This window comes from Corvus kubaryi, unplaced genomic scaffold, assembly GCF_017639235.1.
Source record: "Corvus kubaryi isolate FWS band 111438036 unplaced genomic scaffold, C.kubaryi_AGA036_p1.0 37398, whole genome shotgun sequence".
Taxonomy (NCBI): domain Eukaryota; kingdom Metazoa; phylum Chordata; class Aves; order Passeriformes; family Corvidae; genus Corvus; species Corvus kubaryi.
The window spans coordinates 21,692,495-21,713,400 of NW_024581137.1; the positions used below are offsets into that span (position 1 = coordinate 21,692,495).

The 20,906-nt window shown below is 38.0% G+C and overlaps 1 protein-coding gene across 4 annotated transcripts in view; it reads left to right on the plus strand.

Annotated features, from left to right (window-relative positions):
• Positions 1 to 20,906, plus strand: part of ZNF385D (zinc finger protein 385D) — a 423,741-nt gene that overhangs the window by 278,155 nt on the left and 124,680 nt on the right. For all 4 annotated transcript variants that reach the window (XM_042042823.1, XM_042042822.1, XM_042042821.1 and 1 more), the window contains one exon: positions 8,838 to 8,980. In XM_042042823.1, coding sequence (XP_041898757.1) covers positions 8,838 to 8,980 — 143 coding nt within the window. The remainder of the gene's footprint in view (positions 1 to 8,837; positions 8,981 to 20,906) is intronic.

Here is a 20,906-nt window from a genome sequence, read left to right on the forward strand (position 1 = left end):
CTCCAGTGAGGGAGACTCCACGACATCTCCAGAAAATCTGTTCCCGTGCTTGGTCACCCACACAGTAAAGAAGTTCTGCCTCATGTTCAGGTGGAATTTCCTGTGCATCAGTTTCTGCCATTGCCTCTTGTCCTATTGCTTGGCACCGCCAAGTAGAACCCAACTTCGTCCTCTTGACACCCTCCCTTCCAACACTTAGTTATGTTGATGAGATCCCTTCTCAGCCATCTCTTCTTTTCTGGCCTGGCATTACTGCGTGGTGGTAGGAATGTTTCTGTACATTTCTAGCTCACTCTGTGCAAGGCAGGCTTTTCATTTCCTTGGATTCTCTTTCTTACCAAAGAAAGTAGAAAGTAGTATAAAACATGAGCAGTATGGGAAATAACTGTAAGATAGAGCTGGGGATACATAGTTTGCTGAAAGAAAATAGAATCATTAGTGCAGGTGTAGACTCATTGGTGAACTCATCTTCCCTCTAGCATTTATGGCACCGAAGGAAGAACAAGTTTTGACATTTTGTGTGAGATCATTTAAGGCTAAGTGAAAGCATGTTCAGTTTGCTATTAGCCTACAACCAGGAAAGGATATTACTGTGCTCAGAGCACTGAATTTGAGGACCTAGAGCTCAGGTCCTTGGTCTGCCGCAGATTCCTGCGTGAGCTTTGAGAAGAAGACTTTTGCTGTCTGTCCTAGGTTCCTAGCTGAAAAATGGGGATAATTTCCTGCCAGGTAGAAGTGCTCAGAGAATTAATACTGGAATTGCATGGAGAAAAAAGTAAGGCTACTGGGTATTTTATATTTGATTTTTTTTTAAGGTAAATGGAAATTAAAAGCTCTTTCATTCTCAAGAAGAGGAGAGCTGAGGTTCATGGGCATTCTAGTTTGTCTTCTCCAAAGCCATAACTTCCAGTCTTGGGCTTTCTGATTCTCTGGCATTTGGCATGGTTGGTACTTGGTATGGACAGCTGGTAATAAGCATGCTGACCAAACTGGAGAATTTCTAGTTGTTTCCTTATACTAGAAACAGACAGAACTTTACAGAAAGTGGAGCATACATTTTGGATCATTTAACTTTCAGTGATCCAACAGTTTTCAATAGGGAAAAAAAAAAAGTCCAAATTTGTCTGACCAACTGCAATAAAAGCCCAAAGGATTCTGAAGAGCTCAATTAGGTAGGTCATGTTGCTAAAATAAAAAGCTAAGTCTCTGCCCTTGTGCAATTTAAAATCCATATAGGATGTGGCCCATAGTGAGGCAAATTCCTTGCTTGACAGTGTTAAGTACTGAAGTTCAGATCATGGTTTTTCAGTAGCTGTTATGTAAAAAAACCAAAACAAAACACACCAGTATTTTGTTCAGTAGAGTGTTTCTTGTGGTCCATAGCATATTCTAGATCTGGGGCAGAAGAGGTGGTACTCTGTGGGGTTACTGGGGGCTCTGACATTAATTAGCCTTGTGGCCTGAGGTGGGTAAGATCTGCACAATGCTGAGCACTTCAATCCCATTCAGTCAGACTGGACTTCACTGTCTGTAAGGTGGGCCCACCTGCCTGCAATGCAGATGAATGATGGTAAAGGACCAGGAGGGAAGAAGGTAACAAAATGGGAGCAGAAAGCTGAGCTTGTTTAGCAAAGTAAAGGAAATAATGACAGGAGTTAATGGATATCAGAGTACTCATGCAAATTTGTCTCTGCATTTTCCCAGTCGAGCATCGTAATAGTAGTTTCACAGGTTTCTACTAATGAAGAAATGTACTTCTCTGTACAGCTAGAGGAGTACATTTTTCAATCAAAATTATTGGGATATACAATCTTATGTTTTTCAAAATGTTAGTAGGTGTGAAAGAAAAGACTTTAAAAGACATTATTTGATGCATAGCTGCAGGCTTCTAAAACCAATAATAACAATAAAAAGAATTATTTTTCTAAACCAGTTCACTTCGCAGGAACCAGAGAAGAAATATTTTCTCTAGAAAAATAATGCTTTGAATAGCAGTAAATGACCAGAGTTGATTCAAACTTTCCAGGTGAATAGTGTATGTGCTGAAAAATTCTGTCTATAAATAAACAGTGGGTACTGACTGGTGCCAATCTGGGAAAAAAAAAAAAAAAAAAAGGAAGAAAATATTTTTGTAATGAGTCATTTTGAATTGTCATTTTGTCATTTTGGATCTGGATGTTTGAAATTTGCTAATATTTAAATAATAAAAGCAGTTAAGTATCTAAGTAGGAACTATAAGGTACTATTTTGGGTGAAAGAAGAGTTTCAGCTGACATGACGGTGGGGTTTTTCCCCCCTAATTGTTTCTGTGTTTTGGTTTGGCCACTGAACTGAAAAATCAATTACTCACAGATCTCCACAGCTGAGACAGTGTTGCATTCATCCTCTTCAAAGTGACTAGCCACTGCTAGCATTGCTATCAGCAAAACCTGTGAAAGGAAAGCTTGTATGGCCACACAGTGTACTTCATCCTCAGGACAGCCAGCAGGATCGAGGCTGGTGTGGTTGGAGGCCCTTTTTGAAGGCTTTTCTTTTTCAGTGGGCTTAAAATATTTAATACAGTTGGGTTTTTTTCTTTCTTTTCTGGATCTAAGAGTGATTAGATGTTAAAGTATTGTGTTTAAATGCAGATATTGTATTTTTTAAAATTTTTTTGAGATTATTAAATAATGAAAGCACTCTCCAAAAAGTCTGTGAACAATACAGAAGTCAAAAGCACTTTAAGATTCTCATTTCCCCTTCCAAAAGAAATAAATTTTAAAAAAGAAATAAACTACTCAAAACAATAAAAAACCCCTTTCAAGAAGCTGAGTTCAAACATTATAAATAGATTTTCTGAGCAATAAATTCTCCGGAGGCATCACTTCATTTATTTACACCTAATCTCCTTTCAGTTCATATGTAATAATATGTAACCTATAAAAATGAAATGTTCAAAATCACAAGTTTATCTGTTTATGCACCTAAGAGATACAGGTTACATGTTAGCTAATTTTCTTTATGCTGAGTTCATATTTTAGTCACTGTATTACAATAACTACAAATAAATAATTTGGTGATAAGTGGGGCTCAGTTTTCCGTGCCAGGTTAGATCACTGAATTATGAATTATCACTTATTATGGAACTGAATTTACCTTTAAAGAGACAATTCAGCAGTTTTTGAGAAAAGTATCTGTTGTAAAAATGAAGATTACCACACAGTGATAAAAGGGAGTACCCTAGTGACTATGAGCCATGACAAATTACTTAAAACTAATTCCCAAAAGCTACATCTACAATTCATGTCATATTTTCTCTGTTATATCCCAGAGAAGTTTATTCTTTTGGTTTTTGATGTCTTAAAATTTCCTATTTTATCAGATTCCCTGAATATATAAATGTGATATCTGGTATTTTGTATCATGAAAAAGCATTATTCATCATGGATAGCTTGCTATTCTTAAATGCTTGTGTCTTTATTGTCTTTCTGAAGAAATCCCTCCAAATATACCTTCTCTTTGGCCCACTAGCAAACTTAATTCATAACAATTTTAAAGTTCTAGCTAATATTGAGTTATCCAAATGTAAGCTTTTTAATATTTATAAGCTAGACCAGGAGCTCCCCACATATCCCTTCCCTTTAATACTTCAAAATAGCCTGAGTCAGCATTCTTGAAAATTTTCTAGGAAAATTTGGCTTGGGGTCTCTAGGATATGTAATGCTTGTTGCATGTGAACTGTTAGATATTAGGATCCTATATAAAAAAATATTAATGCTATCTTTTGAAGTTATCTTTTAAAGCTACCTAGAAGTCAACTTTTCAGTTGGAAATGTGTGGTACTTTCCCAGCTTCTCCACTGAGTCATACCATCCAAAAGGTTCTCTAAGCTTTTGCCAAGATAGAATGTGTGTATTTTTTTTGACCTCAAATAAGTTATTATGGAAATATTAAGAGATGTGTGAGATGGGGTGTAAAACATGGAAATATCCATATCTTGGAGAAACCACATTATGATCCTGAAAACCAACTCAGACCCCAGGAAGGAAGGGAAATGGTACATTAGTTTAGTGTCTTTGCTGTGTTCAAAATGGCTGTGCACATGGTCAGAAGGAAAAAATTGCAGTGTAATGAAGGAATGAAAATGGAATTCTGCAGAGATTTGCTTTTTCACTCAGTGTTTATGGTGGCAATAGTTAGTGATGGAAGAACTGCAAAAGATTTAGATTAATGGGGTATTAGTTTAGAGTTTCTGCCCAGTTTACATTCTTCCAAATTTCAAATGCATTGCAAAAAATTATCTACATTTTTGTGTCTGCAAAATCTGAGCTAGATTCTTCCTTAGGAGAGACTATTTGATAATGCATCTTGTGATTCTTTTTCTGGAAACTAAATCTGCAGTTAAGTGTAAACTTAAAGGATTGGGAATGAGAGTGTGCATCGGGAAAGACTGTGCAGAGAAAGATGTAACATAAATTCATCTACAGCCAAGTCACAAAATAAAGCAACAGGTGGTTGCCAAATTGTTGAGCTGTTTGCTAGGGAACCTGAAGAATGGGGATCTTGGCCTCCCTGAAAAACATTAAGGAAACTTGCTATTTATTAGCCTGTATGTAAAAATCACCCTGTCCTGTGATGCTTGTTTAGGGCTATTTTCTTTGGTTTCCTTTGTGCATATTCAGTCTTTGCAATTCTCTTAATCCAGATTTTAGGGTCAGTACTTACAGCTGTTTATACTCTTTACCTAACACTGATCCAAGGAAAATTTCAGGTGAACTGAGCACAAAAATTTGCATGGGAAGCCTTCTTTTCAGTAAGTGCTATTTCATTGAAAGCAAAATTTCCTCCAGAAGGTGTTTGCTTTTTGTAAAGAATTTTCACAAAAAAAAAATTGTTAAGATTAAAACTTTAGCATTTTTATAGACATATGGCTTCTTTTTTTTTTTTTTGAATGATTCTCATTTTAAAATGTATTTTCAGTTCCATAGTGAAACATGGTCTCTAAAGTCAAAATGGAGTGGAGGGGAAATGGGGCAAAGGACCAACACCAGTATTTGTTCCCATTCTTACTCAAAACAAATAAAGTGTGCCAATTCCATATGAAGTGGACAGTTCGAGGCAGAATGGGCAGGAATCATCTCTTCATCTATTTCTGCCATATTCCCTTAGTTCAGACAAGAAAGGTCTTGTGCTGATGAAGTTCGTATCACCAGTGGTTTCAGAAGGAGAACCCACTTGACTGGGCTGTGTCACCAGGAGCATGAACCTCATGTTGCGCACATGGCTTTGTAGCACGTAGGCTGTCTGTGCCCAGAACATGGTGTTGTATTGCAATGCAGATTACCCAGTGGCAGGGCAAAATGTCAAGTCCCAACTGGAGACACAGAACTGCACCCCTGTGCAAAAATGCACAGTTTGATTGACATTGGGGGAGTTCTCAAAAACAGTCTCAATGTGATATAGGAAGAGGCAAAGGTTTGTGGCAAGCTTTTCTCCAAACTTGTATGCTCACACTTTGGGTGTATAGCCAGTGTCTCTGTCCAAGAGATTATCTTGCCTGTGATTTAAATTGCCTGAAAATTGAAGAAACAAATGTTTTCTTCAGACTTGGTCAAAATGCTGAGCTAATTAAGCTTCTGTGTTGTAATATTCTTCGTCTCCCTCCAAAGAAAATTAAGGTATCGATATCAACAGGAATTTCTCAAATGTCTGAACATTCATGTTCTCTTTGGAAAGACAGTAGACACTAATATCATTAACTTGTAAGACTGGAATTAGAAAATACACTAGTATCCTAGTAATTTTAAGTAATTGTAGCATGCTCCTCATAAAGACAAGGTTGTCTCTCTGAACTTCAGGTAATAATAATAACAATAACAATAATAATAATAATAATAATAATACAGAGCATCAAGCACAGGCTGTGAACAAAACCTATCAGTGTTGTGGGATTTTATCCTAGTTTTATTGGTCAGTGTTTTCCAACCCTTGCTAGTAGAAAGTTTGTGAAAAGGCTGTCACTGAACTTTCACCCTCATTGTGCATTGATCAGCAGTGCTGCACCTGCTCAGGGAGTGCTATGGATGTCTTTGTGGAGAAGCTTATCCTACACAACACCAAAACCATTGTAAGCAAATTTTATGGTTCTTCCCTGTGATCCAACATTCAGTAACACTTGGAATTTATCTGTGTACACTCTTCAAGAACTCTTCCCTGTGGGCTTCTACCCCTCTCCATCCCTCTGCTATTGGATTAGGTGTGAAATAGTTAACACTGGCATTCTCAAAGGTTGTCCAAGCTAAGCTGAGTCACAGAAATGGTTGCCATTGCTTCAGTTTTTCTGCTGCAGATTCTAGACTACAACTCTGTGTCTGTTAAATGGAAAGAGAAGCTAATTTTTGCAGCCATAAATATTAGAGAATTTTTTTTTAAGCAAAGGCTCAAATTTCATGATGCCTCTCACATGCTCCATCATTTAGGAACATGTCTGACACTATTGAAAAAACAGAGAGCAGCTGTGCTCCTGAACATACTAATTTTCTGTGCCACTGTAGCCAGGACTGTGGTAGATTTTAAACTCTGTTCCAGAGGCTCTGAATCCCAGCCAAGGTCCTGCAGAGCTGGCTGGATTTTTCCATTTAAAGCTTGTTCTTGTCCCCAGATGGCTTTGCATTGCACTGGCTGGCAGCAGCAGGTGTGTGAGTGCCGAGTCATGCCATGAAGAAGGATCACAAAATAGAAATATTTCATCCTTCATGGCGTGGTATCTTAGATGAGTTTGGGATACCAGTGCTGTTGCTCTAGGTAATCTGAACCTGTGAAGCTCTTCTCCATAGCACTGAGATAATGAGCTGTGTCCCTGAGCACAGGTGACATTTCTCAGTCCAGTTTACATTTGCATTTGTGAGTTACAGAATATTTAATTAGCTTCAAATTCTTTGCTGTTGCCAGGCAAATGCACACCTTAAAATTTCTGTGTGATTCTGTACAATCTCAGGTGCAATCTGTATTTTTTCTTTTAGTGAGAGTGACTTCTTCCTTAAATGATGTGTGAAAGTTTTACATAAGTAAAGTGAAGTATTTCCAGCGTGTAAAAAAGTACCTTTATGAGTCTCCTATTCAGAGGTAGTATGATTGGCATGTTCAACACTACCTTATCATCATTCTGACCTGTAAAATTTATTTTTACAGTGTTTTTGTGATAATGTCATGGGAAGGTAGCAATTGTCAAAGCAATGGCAATCAAATACTTGATAATTCTGTACTGGTGAGCTGTGGAAAGCAGAGCTGCTTGCCCTCTGCTTTTCTCTTGCCTATATCTTCAGCTGCTGCATTCAAAGACTGATTTCTTATACACTTACCTTGAGGTACCATGTAGAAACTACTCCAAAAATGGCAGTTATCCTTTGCAAAAAAACTATCACAAGATTGCAGTGACCCCTAATCCACTACCTTTAATTTACTAGTGATTCTTAGTGAAACTCTTCACAGAGGAGTTGAAAGTTGGCAAAATTACAGTCTTTCAAAATTTGGCTCCAGCTGATCTTATACATAGAAACACAACTTGGATGATCTTCTACAACTGGTTAATTAAGTCCTGTGTGGATAGCCCTCAGTTAGATGTATAATATGACAAACCTTGTTAGCAAATTTGCTGGCCAAATGTGGAGAGATTTCATATATCATTTTGACTATTTTATGTTTGGGCTCTTAAAAGATGTATGCAATTTGTCTAATGAAATATCTGTGTGTATGAGACTTAAAAAAGAAACCAATTTTGGATCTTTCCCTCTGTTGATCTGTCTGCCTGTGTCTCTGTTCAGTGAGTAGGGTAAAACTCCCCTTACTTTTTTCAATGTTTCTTGGACTCTTACCAGCAGGTTTTTACAGTCTGTTGCCTGCCTCTCAGATTAGAAGAACACTGGCATATTTTAACAGTTTCCTAGGATCCAAATAGTCTTTAATTAACAGGGAATTGATGTTTTGGAGTGCAACCAAAATATAGGAGACATTGAAAGCAGAGAATGAACTTGGATCCTTCCAGCTTGTAACTGGCTGTGGCCAGGGGCAAACAAATAAGCAAAATAGGGTCCACTGCAAACAGGTAGTGCCTTATTGGTATGCAAAGGGATTTCTTCATTTGCATTACGTTCCCACAGAGCTGGTGGTTAGCCGGGAGGAGCTTTCTGCTGCACAGAGTCTGAATCAGCTCCACCCCTTGCAAAGAGCAGAAAGTGTTCATCAGTACCTTCCCATAAACAGAATTTCAGTGGCTCCTGAAACTGTTATTTTTAGGTTTGTATTGATCAACTGTTGAGGCAGCAAGGTATGTTGTGTTTCTGAGGTTTAGGTTTAAACTGAAGCGGTTGGCTCCATGAGTGAGCATTTAATTAAAAAATCAGAAGTCTGCAAATAACATGACTCTTGCTGAGCCGAACAGCAAGTTGTTCTTTTTCTTTTTGACTAATCTGCCTTTGTAGGGTTGAGCAACAGGGTAGGATGAAACCCTGAAATTATAAGAGAATGAGACAAGCTGAACCTCTCAGGGGAAGTTAGACATATGCTGAACTATTGTTCCAGGTTATCCATGGAAAGAAATGGTTTATAAGGTAATTCTAATCATGATAGACTGAAACCTGAAGCAATTGCTGGCAAATTAACCAACTCAGTCACTGAGTCAGCTGTGCTTTTTTTCAGTAACGCAGTAATCTTTGGACAAGTCAAAATGTATTTGTTTGATCCACTATTGTCTTTTTGTTATTGCTTTTTGTGTGTGTGTGTGTGTGTGTGTGCTGGCTTTTTCCCCTCCCGCTAAACACAGCACTTGCTGAATGCCTTCTGTCTCTTTGTACATGCAGGTGGTACATGCCAGAGCCCTGCTCTTCCAGCCCTCGTGCGTCCTCCTGCACCACCCTTGCAGCCATCGCTGGATATTAAGCCGTTCCTTCCGTTTCCTCTGGACACTGCCGCAGCAGTGAATCTCTTCCCCAACTTCAATGCAGTAAGTACACTCCGAACAGTTACGGGCCACCTCACCGAGCCACAGCTTCCACGGAGGACTCAAGAGGGCACAAAGCAGGATTTTATGTACTCCATTAAACCTGGAATATCCTCTCCCTTACTGAGGGCCAAATAGCTCTTTCAGAAACGCTGATAGGCCATGAATTGAAGCCTACCTCAGAGTCAGAAGAAATGTAGAAGGAAAAAAATTATATGATCCCAAGTGACACACAATAAAGTTTCAGGCCATATTCAGTCCCAGGGCTTGTGGATTTCCCACAGTAATTTAGGACGTGCAGAGATTCACTAACTTACAGTTCACTGCAACTTTCAGACAGGGAAAGTGTCAGAGCAATGGGATTCTACATCCCATCTTTAACACACTTCTGGAGAAATACTAAAAATTTACAGAGCCTAAAGAAGAAAACTCTTTTTTTTTTTAAAGTAAGAATGAGAACTAATGAGTGTTAGCTGCTGTATGAGCTATTCAATGGCAAACAATCCAGGGTATTTTTTACAGGTTAAGATGTGTTATTTCTCATGTCTTAGGTTTAAACTAGGATAGATTTCGCCTTTATTTTACTTAGTCATGCTATGTATGATTCTAGAAATCCCATTCCTTCTTTAGTATTTTATTTACATATGTCATCAGTGTTCCAATTTTCTTGTTTCAGGCTGAGATGATTAATGACTGAAAAGAAAAAAAGGGGTCTGGGTTGGCTTTACGTTAATTTTGACTTTATAGAATTATGCCCCTTTTCAATTACTCTCGGATGCTCTTTTCCTTATTTACATATACTAGATATACAAAAACCATCTCTTAATAGCATGTGTGCTTACCTACTTTGAGAGAGACACAGAGGAGGTGGAATTTTCCATTCCAAACCAATTCTAATTGACATGCAGAAATCTTAATTAAAATAATTAAGAGTAGTAAAAGAACATGTGCATTCTAGAAACAATTTGTAGCAATCAATAGCAAATTTCTGTAATTAAATGTTTATTTTTTACTTTTCGTAGGAGTTCATTTTCCTTTAAAGTAATTAAAATAAGCTAATCATCAAAACTATTTATACAGTCTTAAATTCAAGAAGTCCACAGCATTAATAGACAGAGAAACGACAAGCTTCAAGCCTTAAAATGCACAGAAATAATATGTCAAAGAACTACTGTAACAAATAAATTTTTTAAATTTTAAAATTGTGTTAGTATGCAGCAAGGTTTTAAAAAGTGCTGGGTTTAGCCAAGTTACTGATAACTCATAATGAAATGGATGCAACTTTAGACTTGTTTAGTGTGCTTCAAAGTTGAGGTCTTTCAACAAGCTGTGCCTTGCAATCACTGTTTGTAGTTAATACAATAGGCCAGCTGAATTTTTAAATCTATCTATTAGAATTTATTGTATTTTTTTTCCTCAGGATTTTCTGTAGTTCAGAGTCTTCAGATTGTTTTGCTAATTGTTTAGTTATATAACTGAAATGGAATTTTAATGATGAAAGTTAATTGTTAATCCTGTGTTACTCCATAAATTTCCAGTTTCTTTCTACTTAACACAGACTGCTTTGCTACTATAATTATTTTGAGGGAGGGGTGGATAAATCATGCTAGTATTAATTTGGAAGTAAGAAAGTAAAAATAGACTTGTATCAAAACCATGTTATTCCTGAACATCATCTTAGTAACATATAATTTCGTAAGAGCACTGGAAAAGTAAGCCTAGTTTTCAGGAGTGAGACTTGAAGCCCTTTTTAACAGCACTCTGAAGTCTGTTCCCATGCAAAATACTGCTTCCTGTGATGTGTGGCCATCTGCCAAGTCCACCTTGGCAGATATGTCGGTCCTGAGTGTGAGGATGCTGTCATCAGAGCTGCTGTCACCTGCCTTGCTGCTCATAGTTTATGCCTTGCAAAGTGACCTTTGCCTCCTCATCATGTGTGCTGACATGCAGCATCATCCTCTGTGTTCCCATTTTCTTTGTGAACAGAACATTATTGAACGCTGCTATGTTTAGCTCATATGCCAGGGATGGTTAGCAGCAACCTCCAAATGTACAGACTGGCTGAGGAGTTTTGCGTAGTTCCAGAAATTCTTTCCAAGCTGACGAAACTTTTGGGGACACATCAGCTGCTGACCATTATCAGCCCAAGAAGAAGGTAACCCACAAATCACATTAGACCTTAAACAGAAATTCTGACAGGGGCTTCAGTATGTGAATGTGAGAAAACCAGTGTTTAAGCAAAAAATTATCTTTGTAAAAATGCATCTTCATGAACAATTGACAATGCTTTAGCTGCTGATGATGCTTTATCTTCATAGACTTCACTGACAATCCTGCACAGTGTCATTGGAGAATCATTTATGCTCTGTGGCTAAACCCAGGTCAAGCAGGTGGTCCATAAAAGGGCACCTGAACTGGATGTTCTCTCTCATGTTGTCAATAAATTAGCATTTCTCTTGATTGGGACATCAGGGTCATAAATTGTGTCATAGGAAATGGATTTCTAAGGACCTCTTGACCCACATGCAGTTCCACAGGAACAAATGAGTTTGGCAGCATGTCCGGACTACTTCCCAAAAGTCTAGAGGGAAGTCCAGAGTTTCGGCCTTTTACTGGCCACTTTTCAACTGCCTTCACTTGAGAACAGCATGACCAAGGGGAAACTTGAATAAAAGTTCAGACATGTTTCGGAGAAAATAAGTAGTCTCTGGTTATTGCAATCCTAATCAGTGTGAGAGTTTGGTTATGACGGACACAGGCATCTGAGCTAATCAGCCTAAGTTTCTTTACAAAATATAATGGAGAAAAATCAGCAATTTCTCCAATTTTTGCATGGATAAAAGTGCACAAAGGTAGCTTGCAATGCAAGCTATGTGTCTACTTTGGCATGAAGTGAAGTGAACCTAAAAGTTCTCATTCATCTATTCAGACTATAATGAGGGCCTGGCTCAGCTGCATCTACATTTAGATGAATCCCCCATTATGGGACAGGTCATAAGCTATTCACAGCTCATATATTAAATTCCACTCAGAAATCAGATGACAGAAGTGCTGACATTGTATTGTATGTTTACAGAGGAATGCTCCCATTTATTAAGCAGTTATGCTTCTAATTTTATCTAAAGACAATCTTCAGGGAATTTGAGGATTCAGATGAGCTGGATAGAAATATTAGGAGAGGTGAAAGCAAAACTAACTTACCAGTGGAGAATGTCAGACATGTATATAGGAACTAATAAAACCAGATACTAATCTTAAGTATTGCAAATAACCCTAGTAAGGTGTATTTTATAACATTTTTCACTCAATTTCAGTTTATTATGAACATAAGATTACTTTATTTGTTACTGATGATTTTGCTCTAAAACAAACTCAATTTTTGCTGTCTGTCTCTGAAGAAAATATTCAGCACTGATTTCCACAAAGGCAAAAGCTATCATTGCAGCTGAGACTAGAAGAGACAACATGGGGTATGCAAACCTTTATCGGTAATATCCCCAGACACAGAGTAGAGGGAAAAGTAAAATCTGAGTAACCTGAGAAAAGTTAGGAAGATAATGTTTGAACCTTTGAACCATTCAGTTTCAGGAGGAACATTTTCTATTTATACAAAAAAGCATAAAGCAAACATAGCAATTAACAATCTGGTTAGCTGAACATTTGTAGGTGCTATGCTCTTAATTGTGAAGCAAATGGGTACCCTCAAGTTACATGTAAAAAGAAATTGTAACAACACAGCTGTTTAAATTGAAAACAGCCCACTGGAACAGACCCTGAGAATCCCAGATTCACTGCAAGTTTATCAGATCTAAAAAGATGAATCAACTGGATGGGATGTAAATGGCTAAGTTTTATTGAATGAGAGAAACTACGACTATAAATAATGTGTATGTACCTTTTAAGATATGATTTGAAAATTTTCAGAGGAATGTAAAAATAATTAAATTGTTCTGAAAAATATTTGAGATCATTTAGCAAAAATTTGTTATGCTTCTGTATTTTCATCTGCAGAGGGAGAAGCTGTAATTCTGTGTACTTCTTAGAATTAGTTCTTGGAGATGCAAGGCTCTAGCAGTTGCATTAAACATGTGCTGGTCTTTGCATGCGAATGTGCATATGTGGTGTTTCTGTTCATGAGCCGATGGTTTGTTCCAAAGAAATTTCACAAAGCATCAAAGTCTCAAAGTTAATTAACTTGTAGGAAAATATTGATATGAGTCCCTGGTTTAAGAGGAAATGCTTAGTTTTGCAAGACATCAGCATCAGCCCTAAGCTGATGGATCTTCCAACAGAAAAAGATCTCGTATAGACCTTTCTTGTAGTCTCCAAAGCACGGATGCATCAGAAAATAGGTTTTGCTTATTTTTGAAGCTCTCAGAATTATGTACTTCAGCCCTCCTGAGCAGGAGAAAGAATTTAAAGTATAGAAATCCAGGACATTTGCCGTTACAAGGTGGAAAATTGGACAATGCATTGCACTCCTTGTTTGTTTATTCTTTGAAGGATATCCTGACCATTTCCTGAAAAAATTCTAAAAAATATTTTGTCACACTCTGTAGTATGAGCACAATCTGAAATGGAAGAGGTACTCAGTGCGGAAGATCTGAATAAATGGTTGAAAGCAGGAAGAGCGATGTTGCTTGAGAAGCTCCATCCCTAACTCCAAATGAAAGCCATGCTGTTAGTGGAAGGTTTCCTAAATAAGCATCCTTTGGAAAGAAACATCACTACAGTTTTGACTAGAAATGTATGACTTGGAAGAGCAGTGGTAATGTCAGAGTTGTACTAAGCATGGATGGGAAATGAACTGTTACTCTGCAGATACGTTTATCATAATCCGTCTGTAGTAATCCTTGTTCAGTTCCCTGATTTTCCTGTTTGCTTGTTCTATGCCAATAGTCCCAGGTGCATTATTAAGAGCTTCTTACTTCACCTTCCCCTGGTTAAGGTTTGCCATATGGGAAAGGAGGAGGAGGAGTTAACAGTGTCCATTGTGCTTAGGTTGGGACTCCAGTGGAGGCTTGGGTTAGAGTGCCAATGTGGTGCTCCTTGCTTCCTGAACACTACCCTGTGCAACAACCCAGCAGCTTCCAGGGCAGCACAAAGGCTGCACTCTCTATTTATAGAGGTGAAGCTTGTGTTTGTAGGTACAGTCTTCACCTATTGTGGCCAGACGGCTGATAGAAATGGACAGTGTAGAAAACCTGCTTGCTGAGGAGTATTTCTGGGGAGGGTTATGCCAGGAAATGCAGAGAAAACCTGTCAGAAAACTGTCAGAAGGGATTTTAAAAATCTTTTCCTTAGGCTCTTGTCCTGGATAGTTATTTTATCTAGAAGAGAGATATGTGCTGCAGAAATGATGTGCCAATTTTCTGGATGTTATGAATAAGAAGTAGTGTTTTGATAGTGAGGAGTGGAGGAGGACTCTGAAATACACGTTAGTTTTTTTAAACATTATCAGCCTGAAATTTACAAAATAAAGTCAATTTTTTTGTATACCACTCCGTAATGGGGTTTTTTTAATGCTTTCTGGCTTAACTGAGCAGAGTAGCATAACGAGACTATTTTTCCTCATGATATAAAAACCTTTTAAATTCAGTAGTGATGATATGCTGTCAGAATGCTTTGTTTCCATAAGAGGATAATCAGGCAACAACACAATGGCCTAAGTCTGATGTGAATCAAAATGGAATACTGCCTATATAGAACAACTTGGCAGTAAAAATATAGCTTGTGCTAATTTTTAATGTTATTTCTGTGAGAAGTTCCTTTATCAGGTGGAGAACTGTAGTGCACCAAATTTTTCATTTGTCAGACAGAGGGGATTATTGCTTCTGGGGCCAATCTCTGAGTAACTGCTCATTTACAGGTATCTAAAAACAGAGGGTTTGACTTGCTCATTTCCTTACGTAGCACTGCAATTGAGCTGTGAGATAGCTATACTCTTCTTTACACTCTATATCTCTATTGCTGTTTAGCTGAATGTTATTGAAAATAGAGAACAATACAAAAATAGTGGCTAGGTTTGGGAATTCATTACTAAAATAACATTTTCATTGCTGCCCACAATGTTTAATTAAATCTGCAGGAGAAGTACAGGAATTAGGCAATGAGCAAACACAAGAAAATCTTGGCAATTCAGATGTTTTTATTTGGTGCTTGCAAAACAGGATGAATCAACATCAGTATGAAACACTCAGTCATTTGAATTGGCCAGATTTATTTCCCATAAACTTAAATCCTTAATCTATACCCTGGGTTCTGTTTGAAATACCAGTAAAACACTGATTCTCTGATGCAGAGGAAAGATTTACAGCTCAAGAGATATCATGAAATTAAGCTTTTTGTCTTTTTCCAGTTTTGAGTCAGATTAGGCTGGATCCAGATCTCTAGGAATACTTTGCCTATTCTTATGTATGGTGTATGTTCTGTTTCATAAACAGCAAGCAGTATTTGTATTCTGACTTGGTACAAATGAGTGTTACTGAAATGTGGTCACCTGTGACTGCATGGATGTTATTTCTACTTGTGCTACTGCAGAGGGGCTGCGAAGTAGCATCTCAGATCCCTAGGACCTGTCTCCAGAATCATTGCTATTGTATTCTTTGGAATTGATGCATTGTTAAGAAGCATCTAACTTTAGTCCCTTTGCAACCTCCTTTAAAATATTTTTCCTCTCTTTGCAACTTACAGTTGGGCCTTCTGAAAGCTTAAACCCAGACAACAAAATTTTTCTTATCTTTCTCCTGGCATTATCTTACATTTTAGCAGCACTGCTGGTCTGTATTTGGAATTGCTTTCATTGGGCTCATGTGAACCTCATGAAATGCAAGGCCGAGGGGAAGTTCCTCCACCTGGGTCAGAGCAGTTCCTGGTATCAGTACAGACTGGGGGCTCCAAGGATTGAGAGCAGCCCAGTGGAGAAGGACTTTAGGGTGTTGGTGCACAAAAAATTGTTCATGACCCAGCAATGTGCGCTTGCAGCCCAGAAAGACAATTGTAGCTGGGGCTGCATCAAAAGCAGTGTGGCCATTAGGCCAAGAGAGGTAATTCTTCTCCTCTATTCAAATCTCATACAACCCCACCTGGAGTACAGCATCCAGTTCTAAGGTCCACAATGAAAGACAGGGATCTATTAAAGCAGATTATGAGGAGGGTCAGGAAAATTATCAAGGCAGTGGAACACGTCTGCTATGAGGAAAGACTTGAGAGAGTTGGGGTTGCTCAGCCTGGAGAAGAAAAGGCTCTGGGGTGACCTTATTGTGGCTCAGCAGTTCTTAAAGGCACTTATTAGAAAGATGGGGAGAGAGTTTTCACTGGGGTCTGTAGTGATAGGACAAGGAGAAAGGTTTTTAAAAAGAAGGAGGGTAGCTTTACATTGGAAGAAATTGTTTACTGTGGGAGTGGTGACACATTGGAACAAGTTGTCCAGAGAAGTCCATAGAATCATATGATCATAGAATTATTTGTCTTGGGAGGAGACCTTGAAGATCATCTAGTTCTAACCTCCCTGCTGTGGGCAGGGACACCTTCAACTAGACCAGGTTGCTCAGAGCCTCATCCAACCCAGCCTTGAACAACTCCGATGGGCAACATGTTCCAGTGCCTCACCACCCTTACAGTAAACAATTTTTTTCCTAATATCAAATGTAAACCTACTCTCTTTTATTTTGAACCCATTCCTTCTTGTCCTATCACTACATGCTCTTGTAAATAGTCTTGTCTGATCTTTCATGTATGTTCTCTTCAAGTACTGGAAGGCCACAATTAGGTCACCCTAAGCTGCCTCTTTTCCAGGTTGAATAATCCCGATTCTCTCAGCCTTTCCTCACAGGAGAGATGCTCTGTCCCTCTGATCAACTTGGTGTCCCTCCTCTGGACTCACTCCAAGAGGTCCTTCCTCTGCTGGTACCTCAGAGTTGGATGCAGTGCTCCAGGTGGGGTCTCACCAGAGGGGAGCAGAGGGGCAGAATCCGCTCCCTCACCCTGCTGGCCACACTGCTTTGGATGCAGCCCAGGATAGGATTGGCTTTCTGGGGTTTGTGTGCACACTGCTGGGCCATGTCCAGCTTCTTGTCAGCCATCACCCACGTCCTTGTCAGCACTGCTGCTCTTGATCTGTTCATCCCCAGCCCTGACCCAGCTGCAGCACTTTGTTCTTGGTCTTGTTAAACCTCACGAGATTCCCATAGGCCCACTTCTCCAGCCTGTCTAGGTCCCTCTGGATGGCATCCTGTCCGTCAGGTATGTCAACAGTACCACTCAGCTTGGTGTCATCTGCCAGCTTGGTGAGGGTGCAGTCAATCCCTTTGTCTAAGTCATTAATGAAGATAGTAAAGACATTAAGTTGTGTTATATTATATTAAGATATTACTAAAGATATTAAGTTGTGGATGCCCCATTGCTGAAAGTGTTCAAGGTCAGGTTGGGTTGGACTTTTAACAACCTGATCTGGTGGATGTCTTTGCCAAGGGCAGGGGATTGGGCCTGATGATCTTTACATGTTCCTTTCAACACAACCCTTTCTCTGATTTGCCACAACTTATTTTAACAGTTTTAGGATTATGTTCCAATTAGGGAATTAGCAGTCTCCTATGCTTATGATGAGGAGCTGTCACATCCCATCACATAAAATACAGTAGCCTTGAGACCTTCAAGGAGTTTGATGAGTACAAATGGGTAGATACCATAAAAATATCAATTAAAAAGTTTTATTTTATTTAAGTTAAATTTGTATCAAGGGTGCTCTAACCTTCTATGATTGCTTTCTGAAGAAATTCAGGTTTCTAGGGTGTGTGTTCTCCTGGGAAGCAAATCTTAAGGTTACCTTAAGATAGCCTATGTTTGTGTCATTTCACCTTGCGGAACATTATAATATCTATCCTTGAATTCTTTTCTGTAACTGTAATGTGGATGCAAATAAAGTACCTGTTTCCTGGTTGCTGTCCAGTTTTTGGATTAACCAAGCCTTTGGTTAATCTGCTTTGATTTATCTAGAAGATTTATTTTGTGTAAGTGTGTGTGAAATAGTATCACCTATGTTTGGCCTTCTTCACCTACCATCCCTCTCTGTTCGGTTCCATAGCCCCATTCAAGGTCCTTACAGATACCTCAGTGCTGGTGGTCATTTGGCCACCTACAGATTGTATATACTTTTTGGGTGCAGTTAAATGTTGCTCTTCATGGAAGCTGATCTTATAGTACATGCACTTTCACCATCTGTTTGATAGTTCACCAGTTTTTCGGGATTTTTCAGGCAGTGTATCACTCTCCAGTCACTCAGCACCTTGTCTCTGAGGAAGAGATGTTTGGGCTGTTCCTTCTTGTCATGTGAGAATGGGTGAACTTCTAACTGTTCTCCACCAATTCTCATGTCCATAATTAAACAGGTCTGAGGCACAAACACCCTGTTTGTACAAGCTCATGACTCTGCTGTTATATAAATGGCCACACAGTAGGCCATGGAGTATAAACTTGAAGACATTTTCATAAGCAGTGTTGCAGGCTAGACGTGATCTCTGGGAAAAGGACTACACATACCTAAAAATGATATACAACAAGCTTTGTTTTCAGAGTATCTTTAAAATTTACTTAAGTGGTTTCTTGTTCCTAAAGCAATCAAAAGGATCTAAATGCCTCATATGCTTGTTTGTTTAACTGGTGATTAGTAATAGTGAAAGAATAGACTTTCAGAGTCATCTTGTCCTGCCTTACATGTTTTCTGGAGGCCACTGCACTGTGAGCCAACAGACAGCTTGCTGTTGGGAAGTCATAATACCCAAGGCAAAGGCAATAGCACAACCTTTTATGGGGACTGAGGGTCCCTCAGGCTTTTGCTTTGAATACAAAGTATTCTCATAAAAGAAATTAAATGAAGTACTCTTCAGATTTGTCAAGTCTTGATGAGTGAAATTACTTAGAAATAAATTTTATAAAGCATTTTGTAAAGCATTTTAAATAATGTTTTAATCAGTTGATGTTTACACCCTTTGTCTTAATAGTACTCAGATGAAAAAGATCAATGATTATTTTATTCTGCAAAGACTATAAAAATTTAATGGTTCGCATAATAAGTATAACTCATAAAATCTACCATTTAAATATGGATTGTTTTTAACCTGTTTTTAAAAAGCTGCAGTTAAAGTGAAAAGGAATTACTTAAAGCAATGGTTTTATTCCTGTAGTCTGAGGATGAAAAAAGTGATAAATTCTAAAATCACTGTTATTTCTGTTGATGAGACAGACATTTGGAAGGATTTGAAGTACGGAATGAATTTTTTTTAACCTTAGGTACATTTGTGTTTCTAACACAGATTAATAACTATTCGCAGAATTTTTTTTTTTTTTTTTTTTTTTTACAACCTGCAATTTGTTCTTAGGAATTTCAAAGATATCTTGAGAAAAGCATGAGTTTACATGACAGGTAATTTCACACAGAGTAAATGCATTCCTAAGGACAGTTACTTCATTAATTGTTTATTCATAGCATGCAGTAAGAGTGCTTCTACTATTCAAGAATGTGTCTTAAAACACATGCACGTTTTCATCCTTTATGATAATGGAAAATCTCTTTTATTCTTTTTACTCGCAATAGTTTGGGCTGGTAAATGGCATATGCTGAAGATCTCATTTATCTGGAGTCTTTGCATTGCACTCTCTGATGAAATATTTCTCTAATGTCCATGTCCTGTCTAATTTATTTTATCGTCATATTTTTTGATAAGGGAAGAAAATCCCCAAGGGTGATGTGTTGGACTTGTACAGTAAAATTGGATATACAGTTACAGATTCTCATGCAACTACTGTTTTTTCTGGCATCTTTCCTTTTGGCTCTACTGAATTCTTAAAGTAATCCTATGCTAATATTCATATAGATTAAATTAGTAATCAAAATAGTTCATTAAAGAATACTACAAAACCTTGTATCTCTTAGGAAATCAGTGTTTCTCTTTTAAATGCATTGGTTTATATAAAATAGATGAGTATCAGATTCTTGCTATTTCAGAGAATACAAATCAGAGCTTTTCTAGAAAACATTATATTTTGTCCAGAATTCAGTGTTTTGTGATTTCACAAGTAAAAAGTTTTAGATGTCACGTTACATTTACACATTTTTTTATAAGAAAGTATAAAAAAATTAAATCGATTGTGTAGCTTCATTACACAATAAAAGCAATGATGTTTAGAACTAAATGTAAAAGCTGTCTTAATGGCTCACAACAGAAGGCTAAATAGTCTACAAGTGAAGGAAAATGGCAGATAAAAATATAAATTTTTATAGGAAAGTGGCATTCTTAATTACAGTTAGAGATTGTGTAAAGCCTACTGCAAAGCTGTCCAGAAGTTTCTTTCAGTAATTTGCTGTGAAACTGCCAGAGTGTTTGAATATCAGAGAGAGCAATTCTAATGAATGGAGGCCATGGAAAGAATTCTTGAAGTTGAACATAACAGGCCTGTGAAAGGAATACCTAAAGAAAATTTTAGGGGAGTGGTATTTATTCACTTCTGGGACTTTTGTCAAGAAAAAAAGGTGTAAATCTGCAGCCTTTACTTCTTTTATTCCTATCCAGTTTTCATTAAACTTATCTGTAGTCCACCATGTCCATGCTTTGTTAAAAATTAAAATGCCAGGACCAAGCCAAGTGTTATCTGTGCCTGCTCTGACAAGTTACGGAAGACCAGAAGAGCTGAGAACACAAGTAGCAATGCTTGCCAGACTGTGCCTTCAGTGAGGTATATTTTAGGAAGTTCTTGAGTCAAATGTGTTGTCTTGGCATGTGCTAGCCCCCCATGAGGTAACATACTTAACTGGATGGAATCAGCAGGAGAGTTTGTTTATTTTAACTACTAATGTGGTAATTTGAGTTTTCTCATTCCCTTCCCCAGACACTGCCTAATATATTCAAGCAGAGAGATACATAGGAAAATT